Source organism: Aulonocara sp. 'chitande type north' Nkhata Bay, linkage group LG7, assembly GCF_057382095.1.
Source record: "Aulonocara sp. 'chitande type north' Nkhata Bay isolate Kocher_YH1m ecotype deep benthic linkage group LG7, A_spYH_male_GT1.1, whole genome shotgun sequence".
Classification (NCBI taxonomy): domain Eukaryota; kingdom Metazoa; phylum Chordata; class Actinopteri; order Cichliformes; family Cichlidae; genus Aulonocara; species Aulonocara sp. 'chitande type north' Nkhata Bay.
The window spans coordinates 65,605,551-65,623,477 of NC_141350.1; the positions used below are offsets into that span (position 1 = coordinate 65,605,551).

Sequence of the window (17,927 nt, forward strand, 5' to 3'; positions counted from 1 at the left end):
GATAAGTTGAAGCATATACTGACAATATCACACTGTTTCAATCTAGTTATAGTTCACCCATTTGAAATAAGGTCTTACCAAGTGCAGCTTTATAGCAACGTTGTGAGCTCTAACTATGCTTACAAATCCTCTCTAGCGCTACAGGTGCACTCGGCTACGACATGCTGTGTTCTGCCGTCTGCCTAATTCTGGACACCCCCCCCCCCCCCCACCCGCATGATTCTCAAACTTCACAGAGAGAGATGCTCACAATCTGTCACATAAAAACAGAAAACACCCCATAAAAGTACTGCTCTCACAACACGTTCTCATCCCAAACAGTAACATTTTACGCTAGGTGACAAATCGTCAACATATTACGTTTTCGGGCACCCAACACGTTCCTACATGACGACAAAGGAAAACTGAGGACCTATGACAACCGTTTGGACTCAATCTACACATGTTTACTCTTCTCCTTCAAATCGCTTGGGAAAACACTATTTAACACTGGTTAAGCTTAGGAACAAGGTTATGGTTAGGGTTAGGGAGAAGGTTAGGTTTAGGGCTGGAATACAGGGCTGGAACGTCTATTACCGCGGGACCGTCATTCCACTGGATTTCTGCCATAACCCGGCGCGTACCATAAGAACGCGGAAGGTCACCTTTCGCGTTCCTCAGGAACGCCGCGGGACGTGACAAAACGTCGGGATGTTACGCCTCGGGAGTGAGAACGGTCTGGCTCTCATTGCTATGTCCTGCACTTTTACCAGCTCGTATCAGATTTCATCACTAGCTCTTTACAGCATATTTCTGTATGGACTGTTGACAGAATTACTGTTTTGTGTGTTTGGGGGGTGGGAGGTTAGAAAGGGTGCACGCAAAGAATGAGGCCACACTCAGCAAACACAAGAATGACACTTCAAGAGTAAATGCTAAATCATTGAGTGGTGGGAGAAAGGAAATTGAGGTGGATATTTAAATGTGTTTAGGGTGTTAAAGTAGCGTTACATATGGAATTTTACAGTGGAGGAGGGAAGAAAATGGCAGACACAGGGATAAGGAGGACGTAGATGAAGACAAAGAGAGCTGTCTTCAAATATTACTATCCCTGTCCATCAAGCCTGACTACCTCTCTCACACCTTCAATTTCACCTCTTGTTTGCACAGCCCGCCTCACTGTTTCTCTCTCCATCCCTCTACTTCCTCCCTCCCTCTTTCTTCCTGTGGTTTCTCAGCAGGACACCTCCATGGTATGGGTGACTGCGCCGACTCCCTCAGTGCTGTCCGAGTGGGTGCAGGCTCGTGAGCGGGATCCCTCCACGGAGCCGCCGCTGGTCAGGGAAGCCGTCCTGGAGCGAGCTAGGCGGGTCATACTGGCTGAGGGCACTGGGAGAAATTTCAACATGTCAAATTTCTTACATTTTTGAAAAAATAAATAAAAAAGTGCAATCAGTAGATGTTGGGGGGATGTAGGGAGCACATGCTAATGTGGATAACTGAAGAATATGTTTCTTCATAGCAGGTGAGAAACGGCAGCTGACTGGCTCATACAACAGTCATGAATTGTTAGGCTTGTTAATTAAAGCTGTTAATGTGTCTACCTGGAGACACATTAACAGCACCATGTACTCAGTCTGTGATATAATAAGCTCAGTTGTTCTCATGGGAACAGACTATGATTAGTGTGGAACTGGGTTTGTTTGGTCATTATTAAATGACTGCACTGAAGAAAGATAACAAGTTGAGCAAAGACATTTTTGGATTTCCTTAGAGTAATCAGGATTAAGTTAACCTGTATTCACACTTCACTGACTTATTATGGCTCCTTCAGGAAGGTGAAACAACCCAGAAAAGCATCCCTGACAGTTTTAACACCACACACGTTAGCCTACAGTTTTTCACTTACACAGTCAGTAGACAAAGACCAACATCAGGAGCCTGTTTTCAGCCAATTTGCACATTAAAGTTTAATATTTCTTCTTTGACCTCCATTATTACCTGGGTATTTTGTTTTGCTTCCCACTGAAAATAAAACTAAAATTTGCTGATAGGAAAAATGAGCAAAAATCCATAATTTGTAATAAATTGGAATGCAAAGGTAACCCTGGGATATTTGAATATCAAAGCTGAGTTTTAAATAAGGTCAGAAAATCATGGCTATTTGCAGAAAAACACTCAAAGCTCTGGACTTAAAATTCTCCTATCAGGTAAGCTATGCTTTTTAAAATCTTCTAAACAAAGTTCAGTTCATTTCATTCCATCTTTCTGTGATACAAGGGAAAAATAAATTTTTAACCAGTGTAACTAAAAACAACTTGGTTTTGTCAACAGTTTATTTACGTTTTTTAAAGACATGGTGAATTATTGTTAACTTGGTCTGAAAGTCTTTGCTCAAAGCTAGCTGAACGCCATGCAAAGAGCAGGACTGGAGATGCAATGGTAAAGGAATGGGGGGAGTGGAAGTAAGGGCAGTATATTTTTCCATTGGAGGAAAAATTATATTTGATAAAACAAAGATGGGGGGTTAATGTCCTTAGGATAAAAGAAACTCCAAAAATGAGAGCAAAAGTAAAAAAAAAAAAAAACATAATAATAATAATTAGCCCAAAATATTATATTCACAACCAAATGAAATTCAAAAGAAATTCTAAAATACCACAGTCATTGAATAGGGCAATAACAGGTCAGAGGTGAACGGGGAGGAGGAAGTACCTGGCCCTCCACTCAACCTCCGATCCTTCACATTAGCGACTGAAAGAACGGGGCAAGGAAGACAGAGGGCAAGATTAATATTGGTCATAACCCTCTGCATAAAATACATCATAGCACACTCACTCGACACTACAAAAATACACCTGAAAGTAAATTTTAAAAATAAAACAAAAAACACTGAATCCCACTCTGTCTCACTAACTATGGCGGTTTGGAGACTTACTGTAGCCCATCCCCTGCAGGAAATACTTGAAGGCTTCTGTCAGTTTGCCGGGCTGGAAAAAAAACACATCAGAGTTTTTATTCCACTCAATTCTGAGGAAACAGTGTCTTAAATGTGGATGGTGAGTTTGTGCTCTGTGGTGTTTTTATTTGTTTGTGTAGCAGCATCTTCATGATGCAAAGTGGTTTGTTTGTGTTACCTGTGTGAGCTGGGGCAGTCCACCAGAGTCAGCCATCTGCCACGGGAGGAGACAGCAGCCATCAGCCAACTAGCATATGATCAATCAACCATCTCTGTCTGTGTGACAGATCTATCTATCTATCTATCTATCTATCTATCTATCTATCTATCTATCTATCTATCTATCTATCTATCTATCTATCTATCTATCTATCTATCTATCTATCTATCTATCTATCTATCTATCTATCTATCTATCTATCTGTTTGGTGTCTTTGGTGGTCTATCATCAAGGTAAACAATGTCTATGTTATTATTTTTCTTGTATTTTCTTCTTTATGAAACATTCTGTCAGAATATATCGACCCAAGTATTTCTAAAGCTTGGGTTCAGTATTTCTTGTTTGTGAATATGTTCATAAATGTGTTCAGATTTATTATTCAACTTCTACACACTGAATTACTTCCAATGTAGAGTAATTAAGAAATAGCTATTTAGGATGTTTACCAAAATTAAACATATTTCTTTGAACAACACAACACTAAAGTAAAAAGAGTCAAAATAGCTTTTTAGAAAATTACTGAAAACTGAAACAAGTTGTTTTATTGCTGATGATCACACGTCTACTTTTCCTTTGTGTGTCTGACTTTAAAATGTTGCTTCAGTGAATCTACAGCAGTAGTAGGTGAAACGAGAGCAAACGTTTACCTTCAGGAAGGTGGTGTTGGTCGGGTCCAGTTTGGAGTTACACTCGACCTTAAAGACAAAACAGCAGGTTGAGCTGACTAAGCCAGATAACAAGAACAATCACATCTTTTTGCATGCTTTCTGATGACTTCATCAGGCAACATAACATAAATGTCCACACATTTACAGATAACATTCAAGTACAATCACGTTTATTTAGATACAGGGAAATTCAGAGTGTTTTACTAAAAACGTAATAACACACAAAAATATATTGTTGAAAGGCGTTCCTTTACTCTCAGGCAAAATAAGTGAGCTACTGTTTTTATAGTAGTGGTTTGCATGGCCTCACTGGTTACGTCAAAAATTGTTGCAGAATACAGAGCCGGGGGCCAAAAGTCACACTAGCAAGATTGGTGACACCATGATCAGTATGTTTCCCAAACTATGTAATTTTCTGCACACATACCAAATACAGTAACACTTAAAAGAGATTAACAAGATAACACAAGACAACACAAGATAACACTGGCTTCTTAGAGTTAACTCTTTCCCCCATAAAGTTGACATTGGATGACCTCCACTGTACCTTTATGATGAGTTTTGAAACCTCAGTATAAATCAATAAAAACATGGTTTGATGACCATTAGAACAGATTCTGGATTTTTCCTGTACAGGTAAGCTGTATAGGCAGAGCTCACCCTCTTCTGACTGAGCAAATGTGACGGATTGTCATGGTCCTGGGTCGGTGACTTTTTGTACTTTTACTTTTGATAGTTTTATGTATTATGACTGTTGTGTTTTAGTTTCCCAGGGTTTAGTTTGTGCTCCCTCTGTTTGGTGTCATCCCTGCCTGTGTATTACCTCTAGTGTAGTCAGGTCTCTGTGTTTAGCCCAAGTCTCTGAGTCTGTGTCTTTGCATGTGTGTGTGTGTTTTTCCTGTTTTACTTTGAAGGTCCGTGTGTGATCTCAGTATGTTCAGTTTACGTTTCCCCTGTCCCGTCATGTCTGATTACTCCCAGCTGTGCCCGCCTTCTGTGTCTCATTCCCTCGTTATCCTTCTCTGTATTTAAACCTGTCTGCCTCTGTTAGTTGCTGGTTTGTCTGCGTGTCTTCCTCTGTTGTCGCTGGTTGTCTCTCTATGTCTCCTGCATCTCCATGTGTCTCTAGGTTTCAGGTTTGTTTTCTATGCTTAGTTTTCCCAGTTTAGGTTTTACTCAGTTCTGTTTTTGCCACCCTCGCCTTTGTTTGAGCACGCTCCTTTAATAAAGCTTCCTCACCTCAGTTGTGCTGCATCTTGGGTCCTTTAATAATTCCATACGGCTCGCCTCGTGAACCGTGACACAGATATTATCAAACTTACCCCTAATCCAAAGGGAAAAGAGTTAAACTTCTCATCTCTTACAAGGGTACATGTCATGTACCATTTAACCAGTTATGCCTAATATACTGCATATGCTGCAGAGACTTCCATACGGGTTTTACTGTGTCACTTTTAGCTTGGATTATATTTTTTAATTCCTCAGATCTGTTTGGCTATATTGCTTGGTTTTCTTTTTGGGGCTCTGCTGTTGTTCATGTCCATGTGATTGGCCATATTATGCCAAACCTTACAAATGAACACACTCAAAGGTTGATTGGGGAAATGTGAGCTGACAGTGAGTTCATAACTAACATCCACCGTTGGCCTATCTTAATGAAGATATTCTAATTCTATTGATTTTAGACTTCAGTGCAAGAATCAAGTCTAAGATCTAAAAATGCAAATTGCAGTGAGCAAGCAACAGCTATAAAGCCAAATGAAACTGCTTGCTATAATTAAAAGACACGACACACCTTAAACTACTAACCCATATAGAGTGCTGGCGTGCTTTCAACACACACTGAAACACTTGCTATAGATGGAAAACTTTCAACTCCAAGATAAACAGTGTCAGGACTTTATCAGAGATGGTGAATGTATAGTCCATATATGGAGACGACCCAGATACTGCAGTATGCTGCAGAGATGACTCACTCCAGCAGGATAAGATTCATCCGCAGTGTGTGCACACACAGATGTGCACAGAAACACAAACGATGCCTAACTGCTCACATGTGGACATGCAAAAGCACATTCAGGGCATCACACAGAAACCAACGAGAACATGCTTTTGCTCTCTGCTGCATTTAATCTTTAATCCTTTACACAGATTCCAAAAATACATTTTTGGTAATCTTGACAAAATAAACACGTATAACTGTGAGATGAATGCACATCTGCACTTTTTTGAATAAAATAAGAATTTTTCTTAAAAATTTTTTTAGACAAGCTTCATCTGCTGATACAAAACTGCATATCAATTACAAATTATTTGCACAGCTACAACAAAACAGTTGCAAATTAGTTGCAGGAAATGCAAATGTGACTCTTATAAATATGCATCTCTCCATATTCCACTCACTCTGCATTAACAGAATAGAATGGAATAGAAATAGCCTTTATTGCCTTTATTGCAAAATTGCCAGGCAGATGGAGCATGCAAATTAGTAAGTAAAGGGAAATATGTATAAGAATATGTACAAAATGTGCCGTATATTTATGCTTAAAAAAAGGAAGAAAGAAAAGCGTAAAGTAAGTGGAGCATACTCAGCAGCCTCAGCTGGTCATATCAGCAGATATGAAATATTAATATGACCTCCATCTGTCACATCCAATAAATTAACCTCTGTTCACATCTCTCACTTCCTCGCTTCCCTTCCCTCCATCCCTGCTTCCATCTCTCCATCCTTCTATCTTTTCAAGAGGTTTTATAACAACAACATCACTCTCCCTGCATCTCGTTCTCCATCTCACAGAGGATGGAGTGATTTGATATCAATTTGAACAGGCGGCAGATTAACTGGTGCAGAAGCACACATATCTGGGCCACTTCAGACAGCCCCAGAGCGAGAACGAGGCCATCTGGCCTCTGGAGAACACGTACACAAATAGACACACACACCTATAGTACACCTATAGTAATGCAGACAGGCAGGGGAGAAGGAGGCTTGTAGAGATGTCTCTGCTGGCTGACCTGTTTCTTTATTCACGAATGAGCACAGAGTGAGAACAAAATACTGAACAGAGTGAGAACAGGTGGAGGAAGAAGGAGGGGAGGGTCTGCTGGTAAGCTAATTTTTATTTACTCTGACAAACTGAGTCAGCTCTGTGGGGAATTTATAGAAGCAACATAAAGACGAAAAGAAACTGATGAAGCACGGCTACTACATGATGAGACAAAAAGGTCACAGACTAATTCCAAGTCCCCTCAAAATAGTCATACAAGCCTAAGTGATCCCACTCTGCACATTTTCTCAAAGATAAGTTCATTAAGTGAGAAATGTTTAAAACCTGCAGAGACTTATCCACTGAATCTTCAGCTTTAATGAGCGTTTAGGGGTTTCAGCTACTTATTCAGCTGTTATTAAAGTGCTTTAATGGTAACAGAGTAGAGGTTCTGGTACTAGTGGTTTAAGGCCATTTGGGGTGTGACCAATATAAAACCTGTGCGGGATCATGTTTGGTACCTAAACAGGGAGAGAGTTTTTGTTAAATACCCTGATGAATGCATTGGTCAAGCATTACAGTTGTTTTTATGGAGCTTTAGTGCATTCATGGTGGCCTTATTGGTGGCATCAGACAGACACAGTTAGTGATTAACACGTGAGCATTTAGCAACTAAAGAACCAGATCTTTCTCTAAGGAGCTGGTGGAGATCAAAAGCGAAGCTAAAAGAGCGTAAACTAGACTAATGTTTGTCACATTGCCAGAAACATTGGTCGGAATAAATGTAAAGTTTTGATGTTTTGCAAGTAGGAAAGAGAAGATTTTGATCAGTGTAGCTATCCAAGTAATGAATATAAAATATGAATCCAACTGAAAGATTTTTTGTTTGTCTTAACTGGCTTTAGACAAACAGAAAGAAAAAGAACAATGACTCACCACTCCTTCCTCTGCAGGCGCATTGTCTCCAACAACCAACATCACAGGACACCTAGAGGCCATCAGTACTCTTTGTGAACATCTTAAAAATTTTAAGCATTGACATGATTTTGCTAATTATCACTTACAGCACACGTAACTCTCTCAGATTAAATATATGTCTGTTGTTCTGCTGTCGGGTCCAGACTACATGTTTGAAGATGCCTTTTACAAGAGAATCTTTTACATTATATTATCTAATCTTTTATAGCTGTTTATAATATCATGTGACTGTATTTACTCAACACAAGAAACTCATTATTCTAACAGCTGGTCAGCTGATTCCAGTGGTGTGTCAGTCTGTCCAAAATTAACAAAAATAAAAGCTTTAACCTCCACTAAACCTTAGATAACACTGTGCTGTGATGGCACATCTGAAGACTTACTTCAGGGTCTTGGCGTTAAGCACTGTCCCACTGCGGTTCATCTCCAAGTCCCTCCGACTGAAAGGGGTAAGACAAGATAGACGAGTTTAAAAAAAAAAACGCTGCGTGTTTATGTTTGTTGTTACGTTTATTATTCATATTACATATATTTATATTACTTAAAAATACACTGAGTTTGAGCTTCCACCTGTTGTACATGTTCCAGAAAAGCTGCAGGTTGAAGTGGTTAATGTTGTTGTTGATCTGCTGCCTGTAGCTCTGCACCAGCTCTGTGTTGCTCACCAGCTCCTCCTGCACAGAAATACAGCTGTGGTCAGTAGTACTCGCAGTTATACAAGAATAAATAATCAGTCGAATTGGATGATGACAAAATTACTTTATTAAAATTGTTTTTTTGGTTTTTTTTGTGCTGCTCTGTGAGGATTTTTGTGCTGCTCTGTGAGGTTTAGCCCCCACTGAACTGGTGCTGAATGCAAACCCTAACCGTACCTGTACCTTTGGTAATCCAAATACTTGATGTTTGTTTTCATTGTTATGATGAAATTGTTCCCCAAAGTTTTGGAACAAAAGAAAACCATAATTGCTTCTTAGAATGAGGAACCTGTTATTAAACTTCAAAGAGTTACAGTAAACATATTTTCTTCCTGTTTTCCCGTCATGCTTGAACAATAACTGTAACTGTAATTTTTTTGGACAATTACAATGTTTTTTCCCTGGCACAAACAGTTTTTGAAGAGAGCAAAAATCTCATATTCTAATGGGGTTTGGATTAGGGTTAGGTTTCTATGGTTTTCACCTGCAATGACTTTGACCTCAGAAACTTAAGCACACTGGAAATTAAACAACATTATGTTTAAAGGTGAGTTTACCTGGCTGAAAAGATGTGGCAGCACCGTATCCGGCAGAGCGCTGGTCAGACCTGACAGCTAAGGGAAACAGAGTTATTGCAATGAGAAATATAAAAGGCATACGTAGGCTGATAAATGTGAAAATGGATGGATTAATGGATGGACACAGTATAGGAGAGGTACCTTGGTAGCAGCCCAGTCAATCCATCCCTTGCCATTGGGGTCGATGTTGAGCAGAACCAAACCCTCTACCAGCTCAGGGAAGATCAGCTGAGCGTAAAAGACAATAGAATCTTTTTGCACACCTAAATGGAAATGCTATTGTTGTTTCATAAATAACAATGAATAACTTTTGACTTACAGCAAATTTGGCCAGAATATAAGCTCCAGCTCCAACACCGATTCCAACGATGCTCTTGAATCTAAACAAGATCAATGAGACAAATAAGGATGCAATGGTTTAAATAATTCATATGTGTGGATACCACAAGTATTGCTGCAGTGCCTACATGACAGAAAACTACTGTAGGACACACAGATGGGAAATTTATACATGCAAAGAACAAGTGTTCTATATCTCAGACATGAAAGGTACTGTAGGCTCAGACTAAAATTATATCCAGCTGGCAACATCTGATATTTTCTAGTCCTATAAATTAATTTTCTACAGTTGTCATTAAATGAACTGAAAATGCATGACACTCGTTTTCATGTGAGGTGATTTTGTGTAGAACACAAATGGGAGCAGAAACATTTTTCTCTGATTTTGAACAATTTAACATGAAAATACAAGAAAAATACAGAATTTTTGTAAATTCAAAGCACAGAGCACCCACCCAAAGTGCTCCACAACAATGGGCAGCATGCCAGCCAGTTGGTCCATGGTGGGGTACTGGTACCTATGGAGAGAAAGTAATGACTCATTTCACTCGAAACAATTTAAAAATCTATCAGATTCAGAACTCAGATGAGTTATTCCCAACATTTTTCTTTCAAATGTCAACCACCCGTTATGCTGTGTAAATGGGCGCTGTTTAAAGTGAAAGTAATTATATAGAGTTCTATGTGCAGGATCTGGACGGTTCAGTGACGTCTCTGTTCCCCTCAGTTAATGGTTCTAGATAATGGCACTATCTGCACTCATGTTTAAACAGATTATGCACTATCATTGATGACCATTGATGAATGAAATTACCCTTTTTGTCTTTCTGTTTGTTGTGATTCCTATTAAGGAAACTGCTTAATAGGAATCACAAGTTTGAATAATAATAATTTTTGGACTGACCAGCTCATAATAAGACTTTTCAAATGTAAAACCATTACACCCCCATAAATAAATACAATAAAACTAGATAATAAAATTATTCTATAGTATAATCAATAAAGGGAATATCACAATTTAAGAAATTAATTCAATTAATGATTTAAGGCATAAAAACCTATAAAACTTCTCAGTTTGTAAATGACTCCACTAAACACGAGATAATTAATCAGGGAAGAATAAATAATTCTCCATTCATTAGATGTGTTTTTTGTACCCTTGTGGGAACTGTGATGCTCCAGTCTGCTGTCCCGGGGCATCGACGTGGCACACCACAAAATGCTTGGTGATCTCCTGCATGTCTTCATTACTGAAGAAAGTGTTGAAGCACAGCTTGTCTGTAGGAGAGTGAGGAAATAAGCAGAGGTAGCACGGGGTGAGAGGACGGAGGGCTGGGAGCAGAGGAACGTGATCACATTGAATGTGCACCACACTCTGAGAGGATCTTGAAGGTGGCCATCTGTGCAGCTCATCCTCTGCCAGCAAGGAAAGGCAAAGTCTCCTTCTAGCAAATCTGACACACAGCTTTTATTCACCTTTGTTTCTAACTGAACTGATGAATTTCTTTATTTTAATGTGGTTTTTACACTTTACAAAATGGTCTGAAAATGATCTTCAAATGTCACTGATGCTTGGTGATGAGAAAACAGTGAGAATAGCCAAGGGCTGCGTGGAGATGCTGCATATGCAGTAGTGGGACATTCATTGCACAAAAAAGAGAGGATCCATATTCTTTTCTTGGAAGGAATGTCTGATTTATTTCCAGGGTCACGGAGGATTTCCCTCACTGTAGAGCTCTATTTCCTGAACCACCACAGAGAACATTAAATTCTGAAATAGCTTCATGTATAAAAGATGTCAGTTCTCTTATGCCCTCCTCCCACCGGCTCTGCAGTTGGCCTATTTTCTGCTCATGTGTGTCAGACTCAGTGAAGCCATGCAGCAACATTGTTTCCTCCTTGGGCTCTGCCTGAGCAATGCTAATTAAACGGACCAATTAACAAGACAACTAGGCTAGAGATGAAAATCAGGGGAGGGGAGCTGGACGCTCTGACTTTGCCGCAGTGCCGGCTTGCGGGCAATAATATGAATGCTACGTGACCACTGACGTGAGAAGTTTCTCATCACCAACACGCTGAATCACCGCTCAGCTCTTTCACATTATACTCCTACTGACTCCGTGACCTACTTTCTCCCTCTGTACTTTCTTTATCTGCCTCTCGTTCTTCCTCTCCTTTTATTTCCCATGCCCTGCATCCTGTACAATTAGATGCACACTTTGTTTTCTTTCCTAACAATTTCTACTCCGTGACCTGATTTCTACTTCTTAAATGAGCCCTTCTCTCCCTCGGCCTCTCTCTCTTTTTGCTGCACTCCTAATCTCTTTATCTTTATTTCACTTTCTATTTTTTCCCAGCCCCCTCCTGTTCTCTTGTTCTCTCTTGATCTGTGTTTTTAATAGAGGGAACTGGCAGATTGCTGTGCCATCTGCTGATTGGGAGTCATTTTAATGGAACAATAAGCCCCCCACCAATTTTTCTTTATGCTTTCTATTTTTTACTGTGACTCCTTTCATCCCTCGCTCTTGCTCCATCCTATGTGATTGTGTGCTGCAGTCAACTGATTTAGTGACTAGCTGTGAATACTAATAGCCCTGTGGTTCTGCTGCAGCAGCAGAACATTTTCTATATGCATAATATTTGTGTGTACTTTTTTCTGGAGTGAGTGGATTTACGTGGGTTTTTTTCACCACCTGAGACAGACTGATGCAGAAAAATGTAGTCAGATATTTGCAGTCATACATATATCACCTCCGCTTCCTCTCATACCATCCTAATTCACCCCACCCTCCTTATCCCACCTCCACCCATCAAAGCAGCACCGCAGTGCCGCTGGCGCCGCCTCACCTCCCTCTGCAGGATGTCCATGTTTTTCTGACCTACATTTCATCGATGCCTCTCAGCATCTCAATTTAAGACAAATGCTTTGGTTTTTTTCATTGTTTTTATTTTTACCCCACCTATGTATATGCCTCATTAAATTAAATTAAGTGCAGCAGTGCCTTTGCTCAATGATGGGAGTGTCATGACAGCATCCAGCTCTTGGTGCATGGAATGAAAATCAAGTCGCGATGATATGTTATCTAATGATGACAACATATTTTCTTGTCAAAGATAATTAATCTTGTCAAGCACCAAATGCACACAGCTTTTTAAGTAATTTAATGGTTTTTATTTGTTTCTGTGAGATGATGAAGTCTTTGCTGTGCTAGTTTCAGAGGAAACCTTTATATTGGTGATTGGAAATGACTGAAGGAGCTTTGAATGAGTCCCTCTTCAAATTAATCCTTAATTATGTTGTACTGGACTCTGGTGCAGTGACTCAGTACATCGTCTGTCAGAAACACAGAGACACTTTCATGTTCATGCCAAGTTTCTTCTGATTGGCTGGTTCTTGTAAACAGCAGGTTTGAACATTAGTTGTGGGCTTCTCCTGTGTTCATGGCGAGAGCTGACATCATGGAGAGCCAAGACTATAAAAAACTGTCAGCATGATTCACAAATATTTGACCATGGTTACGATGACCGTCCACCACTGAAATAGTATACATGCCCCAAACTGCTGACTCTAAGTCATTGATTACAACGTAAAATGTTCATTTCATGTAATCTGGTCAAAAGACATTTTCTTGAATGGGACACATTCAGTTTATATCAAGCTGATTTCTTTAATAATTTTTTTAAAGAAATTAATTAATAAAAATCTAATCCAATACACGTGCTTCTTTTAAATGTGACTCAGGCTGAAAAAGTGTGTGTTTGTGTGTGTATGTGTGTGTGAGCGTGCAAAGTAAAGGTAGAAAGCCAATTATCACCTTTGATAAGTGCAGAAACAGGAGCATCTGTTAAGACACCAACACAATACTCACGGTTCAGTCCCACATCGTGGTAGGTGAGGATAGCGGGCTTGTTTCCCTTGGGCGCCCCTCGGATCACCACATGCAGCATCCCATAAGGGGTCTCAACATCATGTTCCTGTGAAATACACAAAAGCAGACATTTACCTGGTGGTTCGCACATAGTCGCCAAACAACTCCTTCGAGGGTGAACAGATGTCCTCATTAATCCGTTATCGCAAGAGTTTCCCTTTGTGCGCCAGCACACATTAAACACTCATAATTTCACCTGCTTTTTGTTGAACTTGCTCTTTTCTCATTAACAGCCAGTTCACACTACGCTCCTCATTAATCTTCCATGACAGAGGCAAGTGCAGCGATAATTAGTGGATAATCCTACAGATGATCTATTGGACGTTAATTTACTTAGAAGGTCGTGTTTTAAATAATTCAACAGTCAGTGGCTTTCAAGGTCTAGAGTCCAGACTCTGATGGACTATTTTAAAAAGCAGGAATATGAAATATGAAAACAATTTCAGTATCAGTGGCTAACTACTGTTTAGAAATTGCAAAAACAACTAAAATAATTCAGCTGCAAATTGTGTGGAGACTTTCAGTAAAAGTCATGACACCCTTTGGACTGACTGACAAACTGTCATCCAGTCTTACACCAGTGGGAGACACCATGTGTGGTTCTTGTGAGTTTGAGGCTCCAACTCTGAAAACAGCTCAACGGTCTCTAAACTGGAAACTGTCACTTCTGATGAGGGTTAAGCTAATCTTCATAACCTTTGTACACCTTTGGTAACACTTTAAAATAAAACCACTGCTAATACAGAAACAGAAACTGATGCTTAAAAAGAGTAAATGCTGATATTTTTTTCTATATGTTTATTTTATTTTGGCAGAAAACAATGTTTAAAAATAAACTGTCAAACTCTCTGTTTCACATTCAGAATAAGAAACATGACAGATGAATATTAGCGATCCATATCTGTGATTTGGGCTGATCTATGTTAGCTTTATTGTTTGCATTTATATTTTTGTTGGAATGTTGATATGTTTACCTCGAGGGAAAAATAATATGTCATATAAATAAACACCTTGAGCCGATGCTGATGTATATCTGCGCATCCCGACTTACATCGAAATAATGCAGAATCTACTAGAGATGCTCTTTTATTATTGTTGTTATTAATAATAAACAATAATCGTTATTTGTATGCAAAAAGACTCGCACGAATGCTTAGTATAAAATCCTTGGCAATTTAAAAGCTCCAAATATGCAAATATGGAAAAAAAAATCATATTTCAGAGAATATGAGTCCTGTGTTTTTTACCGATGTGACATCATCAAATAACTTATGTGTGCAAATGTGTCGAGTTATGACCCACATTTTGTCAGCATCTGCTGACCACAAAAAGCCAAACTCAAAATGGAGGCAGGAAAAATGAGAAACCATCAACTGCGCAACTAATACACACACACACACACACACACTCTTCACACAGCAGAGTGATGCTTTGGGATTATTATGCCAGGTTCAGGCGGTAAACTGCACTGAAGCCTTTATTGATGCTGCTCCCACTCTGGTCTATATTTTCCACTCTGAAGCAAACACACGCTGACAGGCTGCCATTACTGTCCTCCCCTCAGCATCCGTTCACACCTTAAACTGTTCAGATGCAGAGAAACAACTGCCTTAAATTCTCTGTCAGCCTGCTGCTGTCAATCTGCAGCATCTCCGACGCCCTGCCTGCTTCTTCTAAAATAACACACAATCATTGTGGAGTTATTTAAATAACTCCCAAATGACTCACAGTGCAGAAATACAGCAGTGCCACGGATGCAGCCAAGTGACAAAATTCCACATAACCCTCTCTTCTAGCAGCAAATAGTCATGCAGCCAACAGCTAGGAGTTAATCCGGCCGGATTATCTCTCTATTATTTCAGCGTTGACATCAGTGTTATCTGCAATCAGCATTCTAATTTGAGGCAGTTACTGCATCAGAGGCTTTGTTTGCAGTCTGTTGTAGTGACATTACACAGACACATGAGCTCCTCAGATAATTGCGATATCTTTAAGAGAGAATCCAAGCTTCCAACAATAACCGTCTGTGCAGCAACATGACAAAAGCGAATTATGTTATTTCGTTTGTATTACAAAACTAGGTGAACAGAAAGAGAAGGCTGCCTAGCCTGACCTGTCTCCCCAATGTGATGTTTGTGTATTGTATGTACTGTCGGCAAGGTCTGTCATCTCGGTTGTGGGCAAAAGACCTGCAACTGACAAATAAAGGCTATCTCATCTCATCATCTCATCCCAAGTATGCACCAACCTTACTCGTCTGCTTCAAGGTTGCATAAATGACACTGCAGAAGGATTAACACTTGCCCCACACGCCCTCGTCTGCAGAGGTATGCGCATCAGAGCATTGCACAGAATCTGTGTTAGTGCGCTTAAGTGTGTCAGTGGGCCAGAGTCAGAGCAGCCCATCAACTGACACTGACGCTGCAGTTTCAGCTGAATACAAAACAGCAGCACACAGCAGTACACAGAAAACACGCTGCTTTTATCTCCTGCAGCAACACCTGCGTTCTATATGATTCAGAATAAACAGAAGCATCACAAAATGAACTGGCAAAGAGCAGGAAAAGCAGTGTTTGTGGTGTTGATGACACTCAGGATTGGTCCTGATCAGTCACTCACCCCGTCCCAACACTCAGGCATGGCTCCCTCTCAAGTCTACGCTCAGCTGATGAAGAAGAAGAGGAGGGTGCAGACAGGCAAGCGAGCAGCCAGACCTCTCCTGTGTTACGGGACTAGGTCCTGGTGAGGGTGGTCTGCAGGACGAAGGGTTGGCTAGTGGATGCTGCAGAGTCTTTGTCTGCTTTGCTGCGCTCCCAGCCACGCTCTTAAACAAGGAGCTGGAGCCGCCCTCCCCACTCCCACTCTCTCTCTCTGACATTCTGCAGGCACCCGAGGCAGGCCGGAGACAATTGGCTCACCGTGCTGCCTCCCCTCCCCTGGATTGGTCCGCTGGCCTGTGAGTCTTCTGTGGCTCTCGCATCAGCACCACTGCTCTACTTTTGATCTTGTTTTGCTTTGCTGTTTTTCTCAGCAACCAGTTACCTTTGAGCCTTTTCCTCTTCATGAATTATAGAAAACGTTTTGTTAAAAGCCTTTACTGTGTGCCAGACTGGACATGGCATTTAATGTGGTGATGAGATTGATTATTATGCAGTTAAAGGATATCATAAAAAGCCAAAAGGAGAAAACTGAGCTTTTGACTCACAGAGATTATTTGTACCTGATTGAGCTGAGTATAGCTGAGTATGTGAGACTTTGTTCATGTTTAATCTGAGCTTCAGACACCAACCTTTGGGGCAAGCAACAAGCAAAACTCAGTGTGTGTTTGCATTCCTGGAAGTTAAGTACCAGCGAGGAGCATTTAACTAGACAGAGGTTTACAGCAAAGGAGTCACATGGGCCAAAGAATGAGTGGTGAGTGAGCCACATGAAGCCAAAGAGGTCAGACATTTAGGTACTGACAGGTATTGAACTGGTAAAGACAATGTACACAGAGTACAGCGAGCAATCAGTGGCAACACCTCAGCGTGTGTTGCAGATGATATACATCAGCAGGATAAAGTAGCATAGCACAAACAGTATTGATACTGTAATCGTGTGCTTGTGTATCATAAAACTCAGCTACAATAATACAGCCATCTGCCCAGCATGGTGTGGCAGATTTGGGTCATGGACAAAGACTCTCTGAGGGTGTCCTGTGCTGTCTGGCCCTGGGACACTGTCAGCAGAATATTTGGATCCTGCGAGCTGCAGTTTTAGGTCTCTGTGGATGAAGTGTGGTGTCCTGCTGTGAGAGCTTGCCGGAGCTCAGAGTAGCTTTTGTTATAGATGGAATCGTGCATGCTCAGCAACATTGCTGAAGTACGTGTGGTACGTGTCGAAGTCACATCCACATGAATGTTAGTACCTGATGTTTCCCTGCAGGGTATTGCTCTGTAACAGGATCGTTGGTGTTATCAGTCTTTATCTTTAATGAATAATACTGTGTACAGTTGCTGTATTTCTCCATTTTGAGGGAAGCATGCTAAGGTGGAGAGAGCGAGGGATACGTGCATGTTCTCATGGCTGGGATGGTGTCTGAGTGACTATCGAGCTGGCTGCAGGCCCTCCCCCTCTTCTCTCTGCGCTCTCATTTAGCAGCCCTGCATTTAGTCCTGTCTCTCAGTTCTCCCTCTTTCCTCTCCCTTTCTGCCTTCTTTTCTTTCCCACTCTATCCCCCTTTCCTGTTGAGAGAGAGCGCTCGACATGCTGACTTAGTAACTGTAAACACCACTCTTTGCTTTCCCATCCTTTCTCTTTTACTTTGTCCCCCCTTTCCCTTCCTGCTGGAGATTAACTCTCTCCCTGCTGAGTCTGCATCATGCTGTCTGCGTTAAACATACAGTCTCTGCCATCAAGCTTTCGAGGAGCAGCAATGGGAAAATCAACGCAGAAACGGATTCAAACGCAGGAATGAAATACAATATGTTGCTCATTAAATGTCAAACATTTTTATCTCAGCAGCAATTCGTAGGCCCACGCAGGCACAACTATTCTGATTCCTCACGTCTTTTTTCAGATCATAATTTAAATTTGGTGCTGATCTATAATCATCT

At 40.6% G+C, this 17,927-nt stretch overlaps 1 protein-coding gene across 4 annotated transcripts in view; it reads right to left on the reverse strand.

The window, feature by feature from the left end:
- Nucleotides 1-211: 211 nt before the first annotated feature.
- The window catches only part of ndrg4 (NDRG family member 4), a 62,216-nt gene continuing 44,500 nt past the window's right edge, over nucleotides 212-17,927 (reverse strand). For 2 of the 4 annotated variants that reach the window (XM_086302006.1, XM_086302004.1), the window contains 14 exons: nucleotides 13,273-13,378; nucleotides 10,561-10,681; nucleotides 9,859-9,921; nucleotides 9,384-9,444; nucleotides 9,206-9,292; nucleotides 9,044-9,100; nucleotides 8,362-8,465; nucleotides 8,175-8,231; nucleotides 7,750-7,801; nucleotides 3,806-3,853; nucleotides 3,117-3,152; nucleotides 2,918-2,969; nucleotides 2,695-2,733; nucleotides 212-1,368 (listed from right to left, as the gene is read on the reverse strand). In XM_086302006.1, the coding sequence (XP_086158132.1) occupies nucleotides 1,214-1,368; nucleotides 2,695-2,733; nucleotides 2,918-2,969; nucleotides 3,117-3,152; nucleotides 3,806-3,853; nucleotides 7,750-7,801; nucleotides 8,175-8,231; nucleotides 8,362-8,465; nucleotides 9,044-9,100; nucleotides 9,206-9,292; nucleotides 9,384-9,444; nucleotides 9,859-9,921; nucleotides 10,561-10,681; nucleotides 13,273-13,378 (1,038 nt within the window). In that variant the 3' untranslated portion in view covers nucleotides 212-1,213. Of the gene's footprint in view, nucleotides 1,369-2,694; nucleotides 2,734-2,917; nucleotides 2,970-3,116; nucleotides 3,153-3,805; nucleotides 3,854-7,749; nucleotides 7,802-8,174; nucleotides 8,232-8,361; nucleotides 8,466-9,043; nucleotides 9,101-9,205; nucleotides 9,293-9,383; nucleotides 9,445-9,858; nucleotides 9,922-10,560; nucleotides 10,682-13,272; nucleotides 13,379-15,951; nucleotides 16,177-17,927 lie in introns of those variants that run through there. The other 2 variants (XM_086302007.1, XM_086302005.1) reach the window with 2 other exon arrangements.